General features: G+C 31.2%; 3 protein-coding genes across 3 annotated transcripts; 1 reads left to right on the top strand and 2 right to left on the bottom strand.

Annotated features, from left to right (window-relative positions):
• Positions 1-1,871: 1,871 nt before the first annotated feature.
• LOC133335358 (uncharacterized) lies at positions 1,872-5,310 on the bottom strand. Its single transcript, XM_061543639.1, has 3 exons — positions 5,179-5,310; positions 2,465-2,686; positions 1,872-2,385 (listed from the first exon to the last, which is right to left on the bottom strand). Exons 1-3 carry the CDS (start codon positions 5,308-5,310, stop codon positions 1,873-1,875), a joined length of 867 nt encoding a protein of 288 aa, XP_061399623.1. The 3' UTR covers position 1,872.
• A 436-nt stretch (positions 5,311-5,746) lies between these two features.
• Positions 5,747-24,296, top strand: LOC133335369 (ribosomal protein S6 kinase beta-2). The gene is made up of 9 exons (XM_061543649.1): positions 5,747-5,883; positions 11,786-11,826; positions 12,603-12,729; positions 12,804-13,069; positions 13,126-13,317; positions 13,385-13,475; positions 13,784-14,032; positions 14,113-14,220; positions 23,930-24,296. The coding sequence occupies exons 1-9, from the start codon at positions 5,785-5,787 to the stop codon at positions 24,176-24,178; spliced, it is 1,422 nt and encodes a 473-aa protein (XP_061399633.1). The 5' UTR covers positions 5,747-5,784; the 3' UTR covers positions 24,179-24,296.
• On the bottom strand, positions 15,673-18,863 carry LOC133335370 (uncharacterized). Its single transcript, XM_061543650.1, has 5 exons — positions 18,766-18,863; positions 17,221-17,406; positions 16,101-17,149; positions 15,904-16,042; positions 15,673-15,842 (listed from the first exon to the last, which is right to left on the bottom strand). The coding sequence occupies exons 2-5, from the start codon at positions 17,345-17,347 to the stop codon at positions 15,673-15,675; spliced, it is 1,485 nt and encodes a 494-aa protein (XP_061399634.1). The 5' UTR covers positions 17,348-17,406; positions 18,766-18,863.
• Positions 24,297-25,536: the final 1,240 nt, after the last annotated feature.

Genomic DNA, 25,536 nt, shown 5'->3' with positions numbered 1-25,536 from the left:
AAAGTATGAAAAGGTTAAAGTTTTTGATATTATTTGAAAAACTAAATAAATATATTTCATAAATTATATAGATTCATATACACAATATTCAATATTATTAAATATAAATATTATATAATAAAGTACATCAAAAATATTAAATATCAACGATTTCTATGAACCATTAATGCTGACAAAAAATCAGATTTAAACATGGTAAGTGTGCTTCATTGCAGTGTGTATAACAATTTCAGATTATTATTACATTAGCACTTACACCATTACGATCGTTTTGCTGGCAAAGAACAAATGTTACATGACTATATACGGCCTTTTTCAAACGGTGTTTTTATGACTGGACTAACCAAAAAATAATCAAATCGGCTCAAACTTGTAACACACATCAATGGTATGAACATCCACCGATTGTATTTATAATCCTTAACCTTAAGGTTACAATTTGAAACGTGGGCATCATAAAATTATCGTATTTTGACCCCAAGAGTCTTTTTGACTCAAACAATTTGGAGTCAATTTACAAATGCCGGTCTTGATGAATGGAGTGCACATTAACTCACGGGAGATACCGACTTTATCCAAATTTCGAATATCGTAATATTTCATGCAAAAAATAGAGCAATTTGGAAAAAAATTTGGTTCCAGTTAGAGAGAGATCATATGCGCATTAAAAAAAATTGATTTTTGTTTGATCACATAAAAAAGCAACAAAATTATGTACATTTTTTTCTTCTCATTTATGTCACCAGAGGCCTACAAAATGAAATGAATTTAAATCTATTTATTCCACTCTCTTTTACTTTGCAAATATCCAGAAGCAGCGTTGTGGTCCAAATTTATTATTTTTAATTAATATTTTCATTCAGTTACCAATATTTTTTTCCATCGAATCTGTCATCTACACATAAATGTATACCAGATTTTTGCAAAGTAATTATTTTTCATCAAAACCGCTACAACAACAACAAGTTATTTTCCAGCCCAATGGGATTAATATGTTTTTATTAATAATACATGTATACATAGATAATATGTACATATACATAAATCGTATTGTTTTTATTTCCTACAAAGGTTTATCTAAAAATAGCAAATAAATACGTTGCAAAATTTTGTTCTTGTTTTAAAACGTATATGAATTTCTTTTTAAATATCCACATTGACATACATATACGCTTTTTTGCATGTAGAAGTACCATATTCGGAATTAACAGCTCATTAACTCATAAATCGAACATAAATAATGAGTCATCGTTGACAACGTCATTTTCAAATTAATCCAATCAGAAAATTCAGATGATTTGCTATTTCTGGCGATAACCAAAATACCACAACATCATCGTTATTGCTGTTATTAACTACATATGTACGTTAGTAAGCTATTACTATATATGATTGTGTGATATATGTATATTTATTAACAATCATTACTCCTGTTTGAAGGTTTTCGTTTTGCACACATTTCACTCCCAAACGAAAAACGTTTACGTATTACACGCTATTAGAAATATGCAGACATTCACTGGTTTATTCTACAAAAAATACGTATGTAGGTAGCATCATGTACATACATATATTATATAGAACCAATATAACATAATAATAACAAATAAACTACTTTGTTAATTACAAACATAAATATGAGAGTTCTTACTATGGAATGAATTGTTACATTTTTGTTGTTGGTTTTTTTTATAAAGGCTAAGTGAGGAATATGTGTTTTGTTATTTTTTGTAGCAATATCTCATTTTGTTAGGTACTTTTGTTTGATTTTTATATAGAGCTGGACGAGAAGCACACAAGAATATAAATATTGTGCTATTTGTTGCTATATGCACCGTTCGAGAGAACATCAACCCACTTCTCCGCTGTCATTTACATATCGGTAGGAAGTATATCGGGTATCAAATATTTACACAACTCGGTCTCGTCATTAACAAATACCACCTTCTTTGCGGTATTGTCATCAATCAATTGGCGTATGAGGGGCCAGACCGTTGAAAACAAACCCGGCGAATTGATGATTAGACAAACGCCCAAACGTTCGGGATAGTGTCGCGACAATAGCCATATCAAATTCTTAACCAACTGCATGTCCAGGCAGTTCATATTGAATTCGGCCAAGTCAAACACAATGCACAGTCTGTCCGTAACTTCCTCAAAGCATTTCTTGCAAGCCTCCTCCAAACATTTCACTATGAACTTCGTCAATTCATCGATGTCACGCTCACTGTTGTGATTCTTGGCTGGTATGTATATGACCGGTCTTCCGATGCAATCTCTGTGGCGCAATACTCTGGCCTTATCTTTATACTGTTCCAATGACGTATTGTTTTCCAAAGCCTCGACACCGTACTGCTCCCGCCATTTGTTTGTCTTCAATATGGCCTGCAAAGTGAAAGCAATGTCATTGAAGACCAATAAAAGGCATTGACGAAAAACAAGAAGAAGAAGAACAACAACGTACCTGGAAGGCTTCATCGACTGTTTTGAATGCCCGCAAATAACGTTTCAGTGAGAAATCGTTATGATATTGTTTGGGATCAGCCTGAGAAATTAAATTCATACGTTCCTTTAAGTCTTTCAAATCATTGGGATTAACAGGTGTTACTTCCTCCATATTGATGACGAGTACTTTGATGTTGTGTCTTTTTTCACTTTCTTCTTCTTTTTTCTGGTCGTCGTGATACTATCAAATGCCTTATCTGTCTGTTATCGTACAAAGAATAGAACAATTAAAACTTTATTGCAGAGGAGAAAAAATTAATAATTTTCTCTTCTTTGGAGGTGACAATTTCAAAGATATCGATGGATATCGTAATCATTGTGGTTAATCGATATATACGAAATATTTAAAAGGTAGATAGAATGGTAATATTTGCTACGTAGATGTCGAAAAAAATTATAAAAATTAGTAGATTATTGCAGCAAAGGGAATAAGCAATATATTAGTACAATTTTACTTTTATAAATGCTTATAAACAATTGCCTGAAGTGGCAGTGCGACAAGAGGTAATTCCTACGAAAATTGCAAGCATCGGATAAAGCGATGAACACGCTAGCACTGGTCAGTAATCGATAAAAAAGCTGCCACTCAAAAGTGCTGGTGTGTACACCGCTTAAAGGAATATTACATGGGTCGATAATTAACCCGTTACCGTATTCGAAAAGTTGTTAAACCTTTCGTATTTATAACGGAATATTGGCAGGTACCTATGTGGTTATAGTTCAATATGTTATGTTAGGGATGTACGGTTGAACGGATGCTAATGTTCACTCAGATACATTTGTCCCTTGTGATCATCCTTCAATACTTCGAAATTTATATTCAATGGTGTATATACATATTTAAAAAGTGAACGAATAGTGAAATCAAGAATATACTAGTTTTTACTATTTTGTTCGATATCATAAAAAGTAGTAGATTCTTGCAGTACGGTAAACCCAAAAAATTGTACAAATTACCGAAAAAATATCGAAAAAAAATTCTTGCAGTATGGGAACAGACCAAAACTATATTTTTTACATATTTATATATGACCTGTTACTGTACTGTAATAATCTACGAGTTTTCAATATTTTTTCGATATCATAAAGGAAAAAAGTGTTATTGTAGTAAAAAATAAAATATTTATTAAAAATTGGCCTGTTCCCGTACTGCAAGAATCTACTATTTTTTCCGATATCTTAAAGGAAATATTGTTATCGTAGTAAAAACTAGGAGATTCTTGCAGTACGGGAACAGACCAAATGTAAATAAATATTAATTGACATTTCCATAGTTAAATCTTGAGAATGTGGAACTTTATGCCATGTTCTGACGGGCATTCGAACAACGTAGTTCGCTCTCAGAATTACGTACATGAATTAACCCGTTCATACGACACTATTTTTAATTCATGTCATCAGAGTTTTTTATTTCAAACTTTTGGTTTCTTGTTTTACACAAAAATTGTAACATATTTACGTGAATCACACATATATCTAAATAGAAAAAATAATGCTCTTTATCCTGACTATAGTATGAACCCATATCTATTTACTTTTAATTCATGTTTTCCATTTTTTCTGAAAATATTGTGGTTTTAAATATATTTTCGAATTTTCTCAATTCAAATGTCACATATGTATATGTAAATAAAAAATTGGAGAATTTTTGTTTGGGTTTCCCCACATTTGTTTCTCGTTTTGTACGCAAATTAGAACAAAAGGGAAAGAAATGCATATTGCATTATGTAGATTACAAAATTTACTTCCTTCTGCATATATAAAAACTATACAATTTTTTACTTTTCATTCATCATTTTCAATTTTACTGAAAAAGTTTGAAGAATTTATAAATATTTTCATGCTGTCAAAATTAATTTATTTTCGATAAATTCTCTCATTTTTTAGGGATGGGACAAAATTCTTGGTTATTCAGAGAGTGATTCGAATTGAACAACGTACAAAAGTCGGTGTTCGCTCAGACAATTTTGTATGGGGAACTATGTAATTACTTCATAATTAGGGGTCGAACAACGAATGAGAGAGCGAACGACGCTCGTCTGTACATGGCATTAGAAAATATAACTTTTTAATTTGATGAAAATGTGCACACAATTGTATGAAATTAATTTTTCATTTTAATTGAAATTTATAGATGAGTTACAAACTCAAAAGGTTTGCCATTATCAATTTCTTAAATGATACAATATTTTGTACTCTTTTAACATATAATACTTTCAAATGTACACTAGTTTTCTGTCGGTAAATTTGAATGATATTTCAAATATCATCAGTTTAACACAGTAATCGATACTTTCGATAACACGAAAAACCAAGAAAATGTGAAAAAAAACAACAAAAATGATTAGAGAGATAGAGAATGAGGGAACCAACAATGGATAAATTTGTCAATTTGTCAAAAATCGAATTGTATAACCCTAGTTTCCTCGTGTTTTGTCGTTCGTTTGTCATCATCAGTCTTGAATTTATTTATAACAACACAAAAATATTAAATTTTAACACGGAACTTGGACGAAATTCGAATCGTTATTCTCGAAGGCCCTACGACAATTGTTAATTGTGCCAAGTGGAGCTAGGCTGGACATTGCATACGCATTTCCAATTGTGCAAAATCGCGTGTATACGGGCTGATTTTAGTGTGTATTGTGTGTTTGTATGTAGAGTGTGCTGGACACAGAGCCAATCCAATCCATCTCGATGTAAATTACAATCAGCAGCTAAAAAGCACACTGATTGATTTGGTTGGTAGTGCTCGCTGTACTCTGCTGCTCCTCCTCCTCCTGCAAAATAAAAGCCAACATTCATCGGATCCGTATAAAAACAAAAGACTTCCTCGTAAACTCTTTCAGTGTGGCAGTTCCGCGTCAACGCATAATAATTGTTGAATAGAAAATTCAGAAGAGATACCAATTCTCAAGGTCTTTGAAGCAGCTTTTTAGCTGCGCACGCATTTAGAAAAATAAATTTGGTCGTGTTTTTGGATCACACTGCTGGCGACAACAGACTATCAAAAAACTTAACAACAAAATAAGTGAACAAAAAACCAAAAAATATAAGGAAGACAAAAGCAAGAAAAATAGAAAAAAAAACTAAAAACGAAAAAATAATTGTCACCGTTCTTTGTTGAGGTGGTGTATGTGATTGCTGGTGCTGCCGCTGCTACTGCTACCATCATCAACCAACACCACGAATTCAACGTGAATTCGATTCTTGCCCTGCTCTCCACGTTCGTTATTTCATTTTCCCATAAGAAAATATCTGGTGCAACAATTCAGCATTATGGCTGACGTGAGTGACCCCAGTGAACTCTTTGTTCTCGAACTCCACGAGGACGAGAATCCCCGTGATTCAGATGATGATAAAATTGAATTGGACGATGTAAGTAGCAAACAAATAACAACGCATTCTAAAAATGTTTTCTTCTAACATTTACCCTAACCAACACGAATGACAACAGCAACAACAACAACATCAAAAACCATTGTCCAAACAAGACACACAACGAACTTGTCAAGACCCAGAGAAGAGCAGCCAGCAAAGCTACTCAAGAATACAACAACAAAAAACGTGCTGCTGCTCTTGTCAATTCTTAATTACGTATTTACAGACAGACCGACACACCGAACAGAAACTGCTGAGTAACAACAACAACAACAAAAAACGACAGCGGCGACAAAGACGTCGTCAGCGACGACGACGAAGACAACAACAGTACACGCTCGTACGAGCGGACGGACAACAACAAAAACAAAAGAATAAGAATTAATAATAATACCAACAAAACTTGATCAATTTGTGATTGTCGCCTTCGCATAAATATTTATTAGAAATAGAAAACAAAAACGCATTGAATTGAATGTGAATAAAAAGAAACAGAAAGCGAGCGAGTTTATTTCGAAACACATTTGTGTGGGTCAAAATAAAAGTAACGCAGCAATCTTCTTTCTTGCATTCTTCCAATTGGAATGTCATTAACCCAATAAGAAAAGCATCAGGTGTAGACGACAGGAATAATGGGCATAGATAGATTCGTTTATCAATATTAATGTAGTTGTGTGTGCAGTTCAAAAAGAAATACACTTCTTCTGAATTGAAAACAAAAACAAAAAGCTCCCAAAAACAATCTAGAAATTTTGAATCGCCTTGAGACAATTCAATAAAAAATAAAATATTCTCATCAAAATAATTGGTGGTCGGTCGATTGCAAAAAATTAAATTTGATTTTTTTTCTTCAAATAAAACACTAATTTCATTTGACGGTGGTGGTGACCATGATGACAATTATTTTTTTGGAAACAATTAATGAACAAATTATTGTTGTTGTTAAATCATATAACATGAAGCATGTGTGCGTGCAAGTGCATGCAGAGAGAGAGAGAGAGCGAGTATGAATTAAGACTGTTATTCTGTTTGAGCAGAAAGTCTAGTAGTAGAATAGGACATTATCGGATTAAATACCCCAACGGACTGGACTGAAGAAGTAAACGTATAAAGCATATATATATATACCATCACGAATCTTATATTTAATTAATATTTGTCAGGCGTAGCGGTAGAAATCATAAACTAAGTACCACAATACAAGTATGGAGGAACTCAATAAATCATTTTGGGGCATATAAAACCATTGAAATACGGGTAAATAACATTGAATTTGAATTTATAAATAGGTTCTATAGAACGAGGTCCTGGTAATCACTAATTATTTGAATTAAACCATAGATATCAGTTACAGTCAAATATAAAAAGGAACTGAAACGATAATAGAAGAAATCGCTCTCGTTTGTATGTTCTCCTCGGTGTATTTACAAATAATTGATTTGTGTGACATAAGTTAGAAAACTATATTTCTGAATAGTAAATCATTTTTAATAATTTCTAAGCAAAACTTGTTTTAATCGAAAATATGTTTTAAAATCTGGCTATTTCGTATAGAGTTACCCCAAAAAATATTTGAAAATAGGAGACAGATATACCCATTATAGAATAATATTTATGTTCGATTTGTTTTCTATTCTTAAAGTGAGCTAAGTATTTTCCCCTACTCTCCTCTTCATCTTTCAATTGCATATTATTTACATCGGTTAGATTGATCCCCTATCCCTTGATCCTGTTAATGTTTCAAAATTTAAGTTTTAATATTGTTGTTGAATTATATACAATTCAGTTCAGTTCGCATTTAAAAAATATGCACTTATCCGAATACCCTTCCACATTTAAAGTCGATCTACAAACAAATTTATGACGTGCTTTGTTTAATATATTTTAATTGCGATATTATAATTTTTGTTTGAAAATACAACATTTTAGGTTAGTTTATTCCCAAATACATATAATAGTTATCGATACTATATAATTGTTTTATATATATTAGCATTAAAATATTTATTTCTAAGAATGTACCTATATGGCACATTGCTACTATTCGACAAGATCCGTCAAGTTGTTGTGCATTATAAGCAGTATTGTACCAATCTAAATTGAGATTAAGTGCGAGAGGGCGGTACTTATAGTTCATTTTCAAAAACGACTGACGAAAAAAGAATACGGGCTTAGACACCGATGCTACAAATTTTTCCATAATTGTTTTGGTTATTCTTATTTGCAAGGTTTGCTTTCATATATGACATTCCCACCTGCCAAGGTTTTTAAGATGGTGCTTTAAGATATTCTTTTAATTACTTCCACGAGTTTTGCGTCTCTTGTATCCTGCCCTTCATTGGATAGATCCTCTTCCGCAAAGTTGCCTCATTGTTCTTTATTTTTCGTTTTAAAGCTCTGAGAAAAAATATTAATGTGCATGATCTACCAGCAGAACCAATATGTCAATTTTGTAAAAATGGCCTCAATAGCAAAACCGAATGTCGGTCTGTGGTGTAGTATCTACTCTTGGTAGATTATGAGGTAATCATATTAATATTTTGTATAGATTATGAGGTACTAGTATTATCTGGATATATTTAGAATAATATACTGAATCGACGTACATATGAGTATATTAGTATTATTCTAATTACGATTAAATTTCGTTTTTTTCTATGTTGCCCGGTGTTTGTTGTTGAGCATTTGTGGGACTCGCCTTATTCATTCGAAATGTGTTATTTTCACATATTTTCCATGGATTTATTTAAGAGATATCAAACATATTCTTGGCATATGTTGTTCCCAAAAATGTATCTATATTGATACAATTTAACAAATAAATTATTTTTAATTATTTTCTATTATATTGGCAAGTAATATAATTTACAACTTTTATTTCATAATTCTAGATAACTTCTCTTCCTTCTATATCTCTACAATGGCAGACATTCCGTTATCATGCCTATCTCTAATTAAATAGTGATTTTTTTTTTGTATTTGTTCCAACTATTCCATGATAACATTTATATTTCCTCTTGGGGAAGTTTGGTTCCATTAATCACTCGGCATTATCAATTCTGTATATTTTCCCACGAAATAATTACCATTTCATGTGTTCTACTCGACATAACATTTGTAACAACACACAGACTATTGGGTTTGATTTTTGTGCGAAATCCTTTGCAGCAATACTGATAAGAATCAATAAATGAATGAATGTTAAGGTGTTAAATGAGTGATATACACCTTTACCCCCACATTTTTTATATGAAGATAGATCGCAGTGATGTGGTAAAAGCGAAATAGACATAATGGAGCTCTTATTAGTAATGTAAATAACATTTTATTGTGTCTGGATCTTCACCCCAGCAAATACAAAAAGACCCAATGCATATAGTTTGAATAAGAGTGATTGAATCCCCCCATAATTGTATTTCCGTTATCAAAAAAAGTAGTGTTTCTGTAGACCAACCACGTACAAAAAACACTCATATCAGTCTAAATGTGATTAGTGTATGTCTGACGACTAACCCTTGCTGTGCACTTCACCGGGAACGTCTAACCACTCATAAATCTATAGTTTGTTAAACTATTTACAAAATAAAAAAAAAATTAAATATTATTTTCACTTTACTCAAAATCTTATCAAGTCGCTGTGTTCTCTCTTATTGTGGAACATTTTGTTAGGCAATAATTGATAAGAATTTATTTTCGAAAAAATAATTCCTTCCACTTTTTCTGTACGTTCCTAGTCTAGACCAACCGGTAAATAATTGTAGTTTACAAGCTGGTGGAGGGGTAGGGAATTTTGATATGTTAATGCTTGTGTATTTATCTTGCACCATTCTAAGTAAAAGTATTTTAACAAATACACACAATATTGTTAAAAAATTTCAAAATTTTACAGAATTTAAAATTAATAAATTTTGGTTTATATATATATATATATATATATATATCGTCAGCTAAAATGCAAAAAGGCGTAACTAACAAAAAATTGAAAATTGACTTTTTGAATGAATATTGTAAATGTCAATAAACTACATGTGTTGACAAAGTTTTACACGTCTGCGGTCAAAACAGGAGCTTCTATTAACAAAAAACAAAAAGACGTAACTACAAGTGGGTTTATTTGATAAATGCAAAAAGGCGTAACTAACAAAAAATTTACGTTTTTACTTAATTGTTATAACTACCATTAAACTAAATAACTAAATTTGTTAAAGAAATTATAGTCTATTATTCGTCATATGCAATATCACCCTGCCGGGCACACTTTTCCATTTCACATGACATGTTTATAGTTTTCATTCAAAACAGTTTTTTGCTTCTCCTACACAATTATGTTTTTGTTAGTTACGCCTTTTTTGCATTTTAGCTAAAGATATATATATATATATTTCGTTAGCTAAAATGCAAAAAGGCGTAACTCACAAAAAATTGAAAATTGTCTCTTTGAATAAATATTGTGAATGTCAATAAACTACATGAGCTGACAAAGTCAATTTCAATTTTCAATTTTTTGTTAGTTACGCCTTTTTGCATTTTAGCTAACGATTTATAATTGGGGTCACATAATGACCTGGTCCAATAAAACAGTAATAAAACATTTAAATCGAACTTAAAGTATATCATATGTATATTCAGTGTAATGGTTACATTTGCACCTATTTATTAAAATTTATAAAAAAAAAATTATAAAATAAAAAATTTGAAGGCTGACTGTACTTCATAAATGTATGTGTGGGGTTTACAATAAGTATTTGTCAAGAATTTCCATAACCAAAAGCCCGATTTCTTAAACGATCCTTTAAAGGTATCAAAGAAGATTTTAAAGAATATAATTTGAAGTGAAAACAGAGATGTTTACAGACAGCAGCTCAGGTATCATTTTTGATAAATATAATTTAAAGAGCATGGATTAAAAAAGAGCTTATTAATAAACAACAGCTGATATAAAAACGTGTTCTCATCATTATTCGTTATCAAAAAATTTGAGACAGCAATCCAAATGATATCGATATATTACATACAACACCTTTTAACATTAAAAAAAGCTAAATACGTTATAGATATCATGTCTTAACACAAAGTCTGCACCTATAATATGTTTTTTTTTTATTTTTCAAATGCAATATGACATGTTAATCTGTGTATTCATCACTCTCTCTCCCTACCTCTCTGCAATATTTTGTCATAATGAATTATGACATGGATCTTATATGATGTGGTGGTGTGGTGATGTATCGATATGTAAATTCCATAAACAATTCGACAAATTTGTCTATGGATTACATTGTGCATTAATATGGTCGGTGAACAATACTGTTTTTTCTAAATATTGGAAAATTATTATTTATGACAGTGGGTAATATATAAAACTTGTTCTCGATTAATGATGGTTGGTCTAAAATTCGTGTTCGTATTGTAAATTATGATTAGCATGTTAATAAGTGTTTTTGTTTATCTACTCGATGAGTGCGGGAAAGAGAGTCAAACTCGGAATACATGAATTATTATATTGGAATTAATCTAAGACAAAAAGTAATCGCATCGATTTTTATCTCGATATTTTTTAATATATTTAACAATAAATTATTGTTAAAACTGCGATTTTCTCTTATCATTGATTTTTAGATAACACATTTTCTATTACTACATTTAGCTAATATTGTACTGTATTTATTAATACGCAAATCGTCTACATATATTGTAACACACGTAAATCAATATTGTAATTTACAATTTGTGCAATATTTGTCTGAGACATGAGACCGATAGACAGACATACTAAACTTTATTTTAAATATTGCGATTTCCCACACCATTCTTTTTGACTCTAATTAAATTAATTAATATACAAACGACGGCAACGGCATCATACTAATGAATTTTATTTTGTTTTGTTTCATTTTAGGTTGATCTAGAACCGGAATTAAGCATAAATTTACAACAAGAGTAAGTTGTGCACTATATATAATTTATGCACACACACAATCACATAAACATATTTATACGATTTACAAATGACTGCCAATTAAAAATAACATTTGATTATGACTGGACGAAATGTCTACAAGATTTAAATTCCAAATCTTTGTAAAAGTATTTATTTTTATAATATAATAATTGCCTCCGGAATTGTCTGCTTCAAGATTAAATATCTCGCTGCTATTGCAGTGCAAATTATTGTGCTAAAACCGAAAGATCTTCTCTCCACCTATTTTACGAGGTAGAAAAAAAACTGGTTGTTGATTTTTTAGGATTACCATTTAATTTTAGAATTTTTAAGTGTAAACACCAATAAGAATTTCTCTAGACAATTTCCTTGTTTGCAGGGTTACTTTTTCTCTAGCATCCATGTAGAATTTACATCGATGTAAGATAAACTTCTTAACTGATGTTTTTTTTTAATAAGAAGTTTGGATATCCCCATTCATATGGGTATTGTGTGAAATGAAATGTTAGAAAAACTTGTGGGGGTTAGAACCACTTATTATAATGACGTCAAGGATGGATCTGGTTTGGATTTTTAAAACAGTTTCATGTTACCTATAAAACAATCTATTATTTTTTAGAGGACAAAGAATATATTAATTCCTGCTCTTCGTGGGCCAGCCAACCAGTAGGTACAAAAGGGACTTAGTGATAGTCGATATTGAATACAAAAAGCTCATATTATATCATAAAATCAATATAAAATAAATCCTAAAATAATATTTTATAATTCACAGAGCCGAAGGACAAGAGACTATACAATTGTCTGAAGAAAATGTTAATCCCGGTAAAATAAAGCTTGGACCAAAAGATTTTGAATTGAAAAAAGTTTTGGGTAAAGGTGGCTATGGCAAAGTATTTCAGGTATGCATTATTCACTTAAATAACTACTTTTACTAAATAAAATATTAACTAACATTTTGTTTTTGTTTCAATAGGTCCGCAAAACATCTGGCCGCGATGCTAACAAATATTTTGCCATGAAAGTATTGAAAAAAGCCTCCATAGTCACAAATCAAAAGGACACAGCCCATACGCGTGCCGAACGTAACATTCTTGAGGCTGTCAAACATCCATTTATTGTCGAATTAGTCTATGCTTTTCAAACAGACGGCAAATTATATTTGATTCTAGAATATTTAAGTGGTGGCGAACTATTTATGCATTTAGAACGTGAGGGTATATTCTTGGAAGATACAACATGGTAAGAAAGAGAATAATTATGTTTTGTAATTAACTATTTAACCTATTTTGTTGCAGCTTTTATTTAAGTGAAATCATTATGGCATTGGGCCATTTGCATAAATTGGGAATTATATATCGTGACTTAAAACCGGAAAATATTTTATTAGATGCCCAAGGTCACGTAAAATTAACAGATTTCGGTCTCTGTAAGGAACATATACAAGAGGGCATTGTAACACACACATTCTGTGGCACCATTGAATACATGTAAGTAAATGTACATTGTCTGATTTGAAGTATATACTATAATGTTGTTGTTTTATTTTATTTGTAGGGCACCAGAAATTTTGACTCGTCGAGGACATGGTAAAGCCGTTGATTGGTGGTCATTGGGTGCTCTGATGTTTGATATGTTAACTGGTGTTGTAAGTAGTTTTTTTATTATAAATAATATGTAATTTCAACATCCTGCAAATAATACAATAATTATATATCGAAATAAGAAACTAGTAATTTGTTTAAGTTCACATTTCAATTTTATTCAACTTCAGAATCATAGTTAACAGTTTCTACTTAATTCAAATTTCCATTGATTCAAGGAATCATTTAAATTTATTGTAAACTATTTAAGTCACACGTTATAATCTGAAATATTTTAATTGAATTGAAATTTGAGCTGAATTTTGTTTTAAGAACATTATTTAATGTATTAAAATATTTTTAAATTTTTTAGCCTCCCTTCACCGCTGAGGATCGTAAAAAGACCATAGAGACTATTTTAAAAGCCAAACTAAATTTACCAGCTTATCTAACACCAGAAGCTAGAGATTTAGTACGTCGCCTAATGAAACGCCAAGAGTCACAACGTTTGGGTAGTGGCCCCGAAGATGCAGCTGCCGTCCAAGCACATCCCTTCTTTAAACATGTTAATTGGGATGATGTATTTGCTAGACGTTTAGATCCACCAATTAAACCATTATTGGTATGTTCGACCACTTCGTGGAATATTTAATAGGAGTTGCAATTGAAATGTGTTTATTTTTCTTCTATTACAAAATACAGCGCAGCGAAGATGATGTGTCACAATTTGATACCAGATTTACAAGACAAATACCCGTAGATTCTCCAGATGAAACAACTCTTAGTGAAAGTGTCAATTTAATTTTCCAAGTAAGTACAAAAACATTTTGCAAACAATTTTAAAGAAGTGATCGATTTTGAAAACATATACAAACCTAAAAAAATATACATCGATGAACGTCCTCTGTAAATGTTGGGTCGATAAATAATTATTCAAAATGTTCTTCCAAATTTCATTTAATACATGCTCATGCTCTGCTCATATTGATGCTCTACACCCTAGTGTAATGAATATTCTTCGAAAATTATACTCAACTGAATTCTATTTGCCACGATTTGTAAAGAGAAATCTTCCTTATTCTCTGTTAATATCGCTTATTTCTTATGGTATAGAAGTTGTATCTGGCACCACACATGAGCATTTTAACAAAATAGAAAAATTGTTCCATATGGTTGTAAGGTACGTTTATAATTTACGTCGATCAGATCATGTTTCAGCTTATGCGGCTGAATTTCTAGGAGTACCGTTTTCTGTTTTCGCAAAGAAAAGAGTTATTTCATTTCTATATAAATCTGTCACTTTAGATCTTCCCGGTGTCCTGCGTGATAGACTTGTTTTCTCTAGATCTACCAGGAACACTCAGTTAATTTTCCCGCGCTATTCCACTTGTTTATATGAAAGATCTTTTATTATTCGTTCGTCACGTTTGTGGAATCAACTTCCTGTTGAACTACGACATTTTTCTTTTTCGCGCAGTGTATTTCAACGCAAGTTTGTAGATTTTGCTGTTAATTACATGCTGGACTAATGTATTTTTTAATTTGTTTGGTAGATGCGACTTTATTCAGTTCTTTTGCTTAGATATTACCAACAATAGTCTTTACTGCTTTATTTTTACATGGCTGGGGAGCCTTTTCTGCTTTGTAGTTTGTTAATTAAAATCCATATATTATGTTAGTATATGAACTGTTTAGTTTTAAAATGAATTTAAATATGCTTTAAAGTTTGTTACTTAGAATTCATAATTTATATTAAGATATATATAGCTATAAGATACGTTTTATAATGTGAAGTACACTTTTGTAGTTTTGGCATGTTGCGATATTTATTGGCCAGATGGCTTTTTCGTGGCAATAAAATAAAAAAATAAAAAAAATACATGCTCAGAATGTTGATATAACCTTGAGCATCAAACTATATATTTAACATGCGATTTGAAGGAGTATATATTTTAGGAGAGTAAGATCAATGATTTAGGGACGGTCATAAAGGAATCTTGCAAGTCGTGTATTCAAAGGCTCGCATTCACGCTCACAGGGCTCATATCACTTCTGTTTCTTTGTTATTCCAAAAACGTCTTGAGTTCTTTTTATATAAAAATGTATAAAAATAGATTTATTTTTATTATCAACAATTTTCCAAATAACAGAACAGTTGAACAATATATAAGAGTAAAATAATTGTCTAAAATAAATAAATACCACCAACATAATAAGCAGTAACAAATTAAAATACTGTCATACACACTAAAACACATGAGCTTATCTATAGGAGGCGCCACATTGAAAATGTGGTTCTTTCAGTGGTATACCAGTTGGTCCATCGGTGTACTCGCAAAAATTCAAACCGATACGCCTTAATGGATGACATTTACTTTTCGGGTTACCCCACTTGCCTTTGAATGAAAGCCAAGTGGGTGTCAATGAACGTCCTGAAAATAAAACTGGATTAGATTTTTATTTTACAAAATATCAAATCGTTTTCCAACCAACCATATGATTTTAAATTTTCGTATGTTATTGTGACACTTTTCCAAGTATTCCATGGTGTACCGAATCCATTTATATCATATAAACGAGCGACTTTGACAAAACGATGTTTTCCAGGTGCTGTCCATAAACCATGGGAACCCTGAGAAGAAATGTTGTGTTGTTTTTATTCGAAATATTTCATAAATTATCTCCCTTACCTTTGCTGCAAATAGAACGGGATGATCATTAAAGGTCGTTACAGTTTTTGGAAAATTGGGCCTTTGTAAAATACCCTTCCTTGTCTCCTGTCTTTTAAATTCAAAAGAGCCTGTCAGTCGATTATATGTATAATATGCACCTGCGTCATGTGCTGAAACATACATGGCTTCCGGTTCCGCTGCTCCAGTAAAATACAAAGTCATATGTTCCCAGTCACCAATATGACTGCCAATGTCTTTCTTTCGTCCCAAACAGTACCCATAGACGGCCGGAAATGGTATGCGACCAAATGGTCCCAATTTCAATGTACACATATTTTTGCCCTGACTATATGGATAGAACATCCAGTAGGTGACATGAAATGAAGGCACCGGAGTACCTTCTCTATAGGCAAATGTTTGTTGTGGTTTATTTTCATTGGCCAATACATTTTCCTGTTCATTGATAGGTATACTGAATTTGACATTATCCGATAAATTGGCAATAAAATTATTAACATTCTCATTATTGTCTGTGGCATCGGATTCCTTTTTTGCTACTGCAATTGGTGCTGTTAACATTTCAGATGCTGGAGCACTTTCACCCATTACCAAATCGAATGGTGTAATTGGTAATTGGGGTGTTGCTAAATTGTTGGGATATACGGGAGTAATGTTACGTCTAACCCTCTTGAAAAGGGGATACAAACGAGACGAACGTCTTATGGTGTTGTTGAATTGGTCTTGTGGTCCCAGTGTCACTGGTATGTAGGGTCCTCGTGTGGCTTTAGTAATTTCCACAGGTGTGGGCGCATATCTTTGTTGTTGTACTAAGGCTAAAGGGACAACTGGTGAACCGGCAGCAGGACCATGTATAGGAGGTGCAGCATAGTTTATTGGGTTTATAGGCGGTTGTTGTAAATTTATATTTGCTTGGTTAAATGTCGGTTCCGTATTTGGTAAGGGTAATTGTTCCGTGTGACATAATGTAACCACAGCATATATGGGAACTGGCGATACATTTGGATTACGTCCATATATAAATGATGTTTCGTTTTCCAATAATTGATCTTGAATGTACATGAATGTAATTTTTTTTAATAAATTACCTTGTTTGTACTATCAAAATAAACTGACTTACCAATTTCTGCATTTGTTACCAAATATGATTTCTCCGAATTCTCACCAAATGATATTCCCGGTGTAAACGAGTTGTCTTTGCTCTCAGGATGTACATGCGCCAAGAATTCCTCTACTCCCAATGGCATAAATTTCTCTTCCGGTGCCAACCATACCACAGGTGCCCATTGTCTGATAAGTCGCTCCACTTATGATAAATACAAAAAGTTTTATTTTGAAGTAAATAGAAGTTTTATTTTGAAAGTAAATATTGTGTCTCATGCAACCAGTTATAATTTCGCCTATAATTCCTATATAACCTATTGTAACGAATTCTGAAAGACAGTGGATGTTTCCCTTTCCCAATATGGACTATTAATTGCAAAACTCAATTTGTAAATTACGTCTTTGCATATTAGGGATCATTTTTGATGAGGCACAATATACTCTCAAAGGTTTGCTTTCGCAGTTTTAAAATATGTTTCAGCCAATCTCGACTCGATTGCATAATTATGAAAAATCAAAGCTGATAAGTAGTTACTCACATAAGACATGAGGTATTCATAGCAATTTACCAACGAAGGTCCACGTTTTGTCATATGTATTTCCATTGAAAATTATCGTTAGATTTAAGGTATAGAACTTTCGGTATATCAACATAAATCCAACAAAGAAAAATGCCCATTATATAATTAATTGTTGTGATCAAACGAATTGTCTACAGTTTAGCATTTCTTGTTATCAACAGGTTAAAAACTGTACTACAATGTTACCATTGTCGTTCTATATATAATGAAACTAATTTTTGTGTCCAATAAAAAAGGATGCATGTCTTTCTTTTTGACTCAATGGCGGATTATTAAATCTTTTTAATTACACAAAAATTCTTCATAATTAAAATGGTTTACTACTATTTTTTTTTTTTTTTTTTTGCAATTTTGTTTGGAAATGTGTTTGCATTAACTAATACCTGCATGGTGTAATAGAAACATATTATATTTCACAAATCTAAACCTGTTTAAAAAAAGAGATTAACCGTTTATTGTTAGGTGTTACAGCACAAACAGCAAACGGAAAAAATTCACTTAACCCATTTTCAATTTCATGATGTACCTTTTTGATAATTTGAAATAAAAAACAGCAACCAAACTTGTTCCTAATTCATAATAATAATATGTTTTATATAGAGCGATTTTGATTAGCTTCCATTTTATGGACATCAATTAACACAAGTTGTTGTATTTGTAATGTAAAGAGCACCTCAAATCAAACCCGAAAACAAATATTTAAACAAAAAGAAAAAAATTAGTCATGCACAGAGTGTGAATGACTGACTGGTTAGTTTGGCTGTGCCTGTCTGGATGGTCAACAGTAGAGGTAACAGCAACGACGACGAAAAATCCAAATAAATTTCACTTTCACGCAATGTAGACAATTTTAAGTTTTTTTACTGTGTTACTTCTTGGTCGTTTGCCGTTGTTGTTGCTGTCTTTTCTTGCAGATTAATGTACATATTTAAATTATCTTTATATTTATCATCAATAAACCCATGGATACAGTAGCATACCTACTTCTTTATCAATATCTTGCAATGCTGCATATTGACGACGTCCTTTATTTTGTAGTGATGTTAGATTTTCATTTGCCAAATTTTCTATGGATAGCTGGGCATTGCTGGTATCTCTGTTATAAATCTTATAAATATTATTGGCATTTGTGTGTTGCTGCTGCTTTTGTTGTTGTTGTAGATATAGACCCTCATCAAGTGGTGTTTGTGCAAATGCCGGATTCACAATAAACAATTGTGTAGCCAATAGACACCACCACCAGCACCAACCAGACCAACATCTAATGCTGTTGTTGCTGTCATAACTTTTACCATTTCTTGCAAACTTAACATTAACAGCAGTGCTGCATATTTGTTGCTGCTGACATGAAAGTACTGGAAACTGGCAATATTGAAGGCGTTTTGTCTTTTTGTAGTAGATGTTGTTGTTTTTACTTTTGTTATACCAATATGTTTGACAAGTGTCGTCTGCTATTTTACACATATTTTGTTGATGTTATCCTTTTTATGGGTTATTTTGCGATTTTTGCGAACGTAATCAGCTATGCATTTCTAGCGCTATGCCTTTGTAGTTAATTATTGGCACGGAACTGTTAAAAATGGAAATAGTTTTGGTTGTATTAGTATTTTGTCTTTTCGTAAAAATACACCTAGGCCTATGTTATTGAAACGAATCCAATTAAATGTTGTGTATATTTATGTTAGGAATTCGAGTTATTTTCGAGTTTTTATTGTTATTCCGTTTTGAAAAATCACAAAATACAATTTCTGGAGTAGTCATAATCCAATTAATCAAAATCTGTTTAATTTGCATATATAATTTGCAATATATACATATATATAATTTTAAATTGGTAAAATATTTTTTTAGTAGTCCACTTTAAAAAAATGATAAAATTTATATTTAATTGTGAAATGTAGTTTACAGTCTTAAGGTCGAAAGACTGGGCAACATGGAATATAAATTAATAAAAAATATGTTCATTTGTGATTCCATCTATTCTAAATAGATTTAACTTTTTTAAAATAGATTATCAGATACTTATGTTCTCCATCTCTTCTTAATGAAATGTTCTTTTATGAGTCAAAAGACATTCTAGCTTCTAACAGAGTTATATGATATGCATAGTATATTATTTCAATATCTTCCAATGGCATAAATTTCTCTTCCGGTGCCAACCATACCACAGGTGCCCATTGTCTGATAAGTCGCTCCACTTGTGATAAATAAAAATACAGAAGTTTAATTTTGAAGGTAAATATTGTGTCTCATCCAAATAGTAATAATTTCGCCTATAGTTCATATATAACCTATTGTAACGAATCCTGAAAGACAGTGGATGTTTCTCTTTCCCAATTTGGGCTATTATTTTATGAGTCATAAGACATTTCTGCTTCTAACGGAGTTATATAATATGCATGGAAGATGGAGATTATAGGTCCACTCATTGTGGTACCTGCATTGGTGAACATGTTGAAAAGAAAAAATTCTAATATCATGCAAAAGAGTATTGGATTTGATACATGCTTGGTAAATCGTCATATTTACACATAACATATGTAAGTGTTACAAACTTACGATACAATATAAATATTGGACCCCCATATTCACAACTTTTTGTTGTTGAGTAAAATTTACGAAGTGTATGGGATTAATCACTGTACTCAAATGTAAATGGCCTTTTAAGGTCATTAATATTTGATAAAAAAAAATTCCCTAATGGAATTTGAATATAAAATTTAAAGCTACAGTTATTAGTATTACAGTTATGCGGAATCCTCTGTAGCGTTAATTATGTTTTCTCTTAACAACTAACTTTTCCAGTTGTAATACCCAATAACACAAATTATTGCCCTTAATCTCAAAATTAAATTCAACATTTTTTAATACCTACATAAAATAAGACCTAAGTGAATTTCAATTTTTAAATTGTATGTATTTTGAAATTTCCCAATATATTTTCTGTGTGTTTAATAAATATTCGATGGTGATATTTTTCTCAATACCCAATAACTCAAATGCTTTCCTTAATCAAACAACTAAATCCAATCCAAATCTAATTGATAATTTTCCAAAATCCTACATAAAATAAGACCAAAGTGTGTGTATTTATATTTTAATTGTAAATTTATATTTCCCAATATCAATTCCCTTTTTGTTTTATAATTATTTGATAATGATGATCTCTTCGAAAAAAAACAAACGATTTTTTTATTGCTATTGTTGTTGTAAGATTATATAACATTTTGCTTCATTATTCATTGATTGGATGAAGATGTCTGCCTATTTTGTTGTTATAACATCCGAAAATCATCAAACAGATGAAACAAACAGCTCTTGTATTTTGAAATACCAACAAATGCAATAATGCTGATGTTGTTGTTGTTGTTGGACGCTTCACATTTTATTCATTAGGTTGTGACCACCGGCCAAAACAAAAACTAGACTTAGGCTATTGACTGTTGTTGGTTTCGGCAAAATCATAAACAATAGGTGGTGAAGTACTGTTCGATAGTGAGGGGTTTAGATCTTGTTTTGGGTTTTTGCTGTTTGTTTGTGAAAAGAAATTGCACTTTCGAATAAACATGTTTCAGGCCAATTTTTGGTTTTGTTTCGTTTGCTAACCAAAAGCTACAAACAAATATTCTTTTGTTTGCTTTTTGTTTAACTTGTCCCATATTGTGGAAAGTTTTTCTTTCATTCAGCATGGTTATAGCGCATATTCTTAAACTCACGTTCCAAAACGACCTCTTTTTATTACAGTTGTTTTTTTTTTTTACTTTTTGGCCAAAAAAAACTCTCTCTCCCTACTTTTTCTCTTTATTTTTATTGTGAGTACATTCTTTTATTAACCAGCACATGCTGGTTTGTTAAGTTTCATTTAAGCTTGTGTTGTGTTGTTAGTACATATTTTTTGAGCGGTAATTTTGCGGACCTTCTTTGCTTTTCAATATTTTGAACGAGGTTTATTTTTTTGATTGTTATTTATCAATGGGAGTTAATCCGTTATGTCTTGTAATTTCGCTTGCTGCTCATGCGCGCGTTTACCGATTGAATTGTATGCGTACGCGACCAACCGACCACCTTGAAAACAAATACCTTACTAAAGTAATGGATCAGACTTTATTAGCCATGAACCTCTCTTCTTTTGAAGACAAAACAAAAAAAATTAACACCACTATTTTGTTTCTTTCGTTTGTTTGTAGTCTTCGGTGTTTATGTTGTGACAACGTTTTCGTTAGTACCATATTTTCTTTTAAGCCAAGCAGTCAGTCAGTCAGCCAACCAGCCCAACTTTGAATTGCATTTCACACAATATAAAAAAAAAATACAAATTCCATTACACACCATCATGATGGTTAGTGGATGGATAGCTGAATGCTTGTTTCATTAGGGTATCATGTCTTTCTTTTGCTCTTTTTTCTTTGTTTTCTTCTTTTTAATATTTCAATAGTGGAAAAATTGTTCTTTTTTATTTTCTATTCATTCACATGGGAATTTATTTGATTGCCACTTGGTGGTTATTTCGCTTGCCAATTGTGTGTTTTGGTTTATAACACTTCCATGCCTCTCGATTATGTAAATTTTTGATATTACCCATTTCTGTTGAACTTTTCGTCTAGTTTTTTATTTTTTAATTTCTTTCAGTGATGATGATTATTATTCAGGTTTAGCACAGTTAATTAAAATGGTGGCTATATGCACACCACCAAGCATTACTGCCTTTAGCCGCCAACCGGCATTCGTGTGAAAATGAATTTAATTTCTTTACACGATTACACCAATGAAGGATGACAATTTATTATCTTTTGGAATACATAACAACATAACAAATTAAGACTTAGTTTCTCAACATGGTGACATCTGTGTGTTTTTTTTTTTTGGTTATTTGTTTTGAATAAAAAATTATGTTTGAAATTGGGTCTGCGGTATATAAAAAAGTGTATGTGGAGCTTCCTAGAATGGGTAGTACTAAAATGTAAAAAAAAAATAAATTAATTATTTATATAAATAATATTCAATTAATTCTATTCTCAGAATATAATCGTAAACCAAGCAAATAAGAGGATGTCTACTTTTACCCTTGGGGGGAAGGGTTCGTCTCACATGTCTTCGGCTACATGGTAGATATACTAAACATTTATAATGAATCAAATCGAATCGAACTTTGAACAGTGTTACAATTCAGAGCCAATAAGATTTCTGTAATATTAGATAGTAGACCCCCATACTAATACAAAAAAATTAAATTAAGATAAAAACATTATAATTAATTTTTATTATCAGTCTTATTTCATTTTGATCTTAATTAGGCTTGGCACTATTTTTATTTATTTATTTTTTTCTGTACTAAAATTTTCTGTTTGTTTTTAAGGTTTGTTTTTATTACCTTGAGTTATAAACGTAACCTGTTGTGTGTGTGGAGGGCGGCGGCTGTACAATTATTTTTGTTTTGGTATTTTTAAAATAATAAATCAAGGCTTACGCTTGACTTCAAATTTTGATAGCAGACCGAAAGAAAAACACACACAGAGACCACTGACACGAATATACATACGTATAAATATGTGTGCATAGACAATGTTAACAAGTATTAATATTTCATTTAATTAGTAGTAATAATTAGATAATTAGATAGAGATATATAGTAGGGGACTAGTTCAGAAGAAGAATATATAATTTGTTGCCACAAATGGATTATTTATAAAAATATATAAATATATATATTTATATAAATATCAACATTTATACTAAACAGGTGAACAAATTCCAGTTGATATATATTTTTTTAATTAATAATTAATTTTATCCAAATTTGTAAATTTCCACTTTCGGGATTTTTTTTTAAATATGCTAATTATAGCTAATTTTGTCCAGTTTCTCTTATTGTTTGACTTTATCTGACTTATAGTTTTTCGTCCACATGACTGCATTTATTAAATATAGTGGGTAGTACCACTATTATCCAAAATCAAAATTTTTTTTTTCGAATTCTCATTTGCTTAAGCGGCATATACATTAGAACTTTTTACTGGGTTAACCCACTTTATGAGGATTTATTTGACATATATACAAAGGAATTGGCAATTGAAACCCACTGGGTTAACGAAATCCGGTTAAATGTAAATGTACTATTACCGTTTTATCTTATTATTCTTACAGGGTTTTACATATGTAGCGCCATCCATATTAGAAGAGATGCATAGAGCCAATCGTATGCCGGCCCGTTCACCTAGACGTACTCCAAGACAAACACATGATGGTTCCTATCGTTTACAATATCCCATGGCCGCTGCTGCCGCTCAACGGGGAATGTATGCCAGAGCGACACCACCACATTTGCAGGCTTTCCCACCACGTCCATCACCCCAAGACGAAATGATGGATGTTCAAGGTTTACCAATGTCGTAGTGCAAACATAAAGGGAGCTGTAACTGCAATTCCCCTGCTGCAACCAGCAACAACAATAACAAAAGCCGCAGCAACGGCAGCCATCATAATAACATTATCAAAGGCAAGGGTTAGGAGGTGAACAACAAAGTAAACAAACAAAAATAAAAAAAACAACTATTAACAAAAATTGAAAATTAAATTTAAACAAAAAATTGATAAAAAATGGCGTTTGAAATGCTAATCGACCACACACATACATACATACATATATACATAGATTTAGAAGATGAAAACAAACAACAAATTATACTAAAAGTAATGTCAACTATTATCAGAATGGTAACAAAAGAACATGTCAAACCAACAAAATTTAATAATAATTGATTTGATTTCAACAAAAACAAATGGAGAATAATAAGAAACACACACACATACACATGTTATCATTACAATCTGAAAAACAAGTAAAGAAGCAATGGAGTAACAATTGATTTGGACATTCTATTTGAAACGTTAAATATTTTGAAAGTACATAAATTATTAAAAAAGAACTCAAAAACAGTTATGGCAAGAATAATAGAGGTTAATAGAAATTAAAATTAGGGTGTTTGCACCTTTCTTTTGTTTCATTGCTATAAAACGCCGCCACTCAAACATACAAAAGCTATTTCCAGAACAGTTTACCTTAACAAATTTATAATAAAAAAAGGAAAATATTTAAAAAAATAACTCCTCAATGCTGCTGTTAAATCTTAAAATAAAAATCATAATGATAAACTATAAGGAAAGTGAAATAACTTGTAAAATAAAACCAATAACAAACAAATCAACAACCATAGCAAGAAATTTCATATGTGGGTCAAGTAAAAAGTAAGAATAAATCAATATTTTCTTTTTAAATATTTTTTAATTTGTTGTTGTGACATTTCAAAGACACAAAAAATTAAACAAAATGTAATAGATGATCTTGTTTAGATAATTCAAAGGAAGATCCCCCCGTATAATGTTATTATCTAATTACAATTTTGAACTTCACAATCAGCAAATCACATATTTGTTCAATTGTTTGGAGTGGAGAAAACATGAAAAGGAGAATGAAACTCTTAAAAATAACAATGTTTTTCGTTTTTTGGTTTGAAATGAAACAACAAATCCTTACGAAAACGTAATATTTGAAGAAGTATTGATGGATTCGTTTGTTTTAACTCACCCACAAACATATTTCATACATAAAACATATAGTCTAGTAAAGATAAAGCTCCAAAAATAGTAAAATTTTCTTAACTAAATACAAAAACAAACAAAACAAATAAAACAACAATAAATAATACTAATAAAATAACAAATATCAACAACAAACAGTTAAAATTCTAAAA

Source organism: Musca vetustissima, unplaced genomic scaffold, assembly GCF_032173495.1.
Source record: "Musca vetustissima isolate MV318-11 ecotype Yass unplaced genomic scaffold, APGP_CSIRO_Mvet_v1 utg7685, whole genome shotgun sequence".
Lineage (NCBI taxonomy): Eukaryota > Metazoa > Arthropoda > Insecta > Diptera > Muscidae > Musca > Musca vetustissima.
The sequence above is the reverse complement of the archived record's forward strand: the minus strand, read 5'-3'. Positions and strand labels throughout refer to the sequence as shown.

Coding starts and splice junctions, on each gene's coding strand:
- LOC133335358 (XM_061543639.1), bottom strand. CDS start 5,310: ATGAATGTTGGCTTTTATTTTGCAGGAGGAGGAGGAGCAGCAGAGTAC. Junction 2,687..5,178: donor ATGGATTGGATTGGCTCTGT/GTCCAGCACACT, acceptor GGCATTTGATAG/TATCACGACGACCAGAAAAA. Junction 2,386..2,464: donor CAGTCGATGAAGCCTTCCAG/GTACGTTGTTGT, acceptor TTCACTTTGCAG/GCCATATTGAAGACAAACAA.
- LOC133335369 (XM_061543649.1), top strand. CDS start 5,785: ATGGCTGACGTGAGTGACCCCAGTGAACTCTTTGTTCTCGAACTCCAC. Junction 13,070..13,125: donor TTCTTGGAAGATACAACATG/GTAAGAAAGAGA, acceptor ATTTTGTTGCAG/CTTTTATTTAAGTGAAATCA. Junction 13,318..13,384: donor TGTGGCACCATTGAATACAT/GTAAGTAAATGT, acceptor TTTTATTTGTAG/GGCACCAGAAATTTTGACTC.
- LOC133335370 (XM_061543650.1), bottom strand. CDS start 17,347: ATGCCATTGGGAGTAGAGGAATTCTTGGCGCATGTACATCCTGAGAGC. Junction 17,150..17,220: donor GGTAACAAATGCAGAAATTG/GTAAGTCAGTTT, acceptor TGTACATTCAAG/ATCAATTATTGGAAAACGAA. Junction 16,043..16,100: donor CCGTTCTATTTGCAGCAAAG/GTAAGGGAGATA, acceptor ATTTCTTCTCAG/GGTTCCCATGGTTTATGGAC.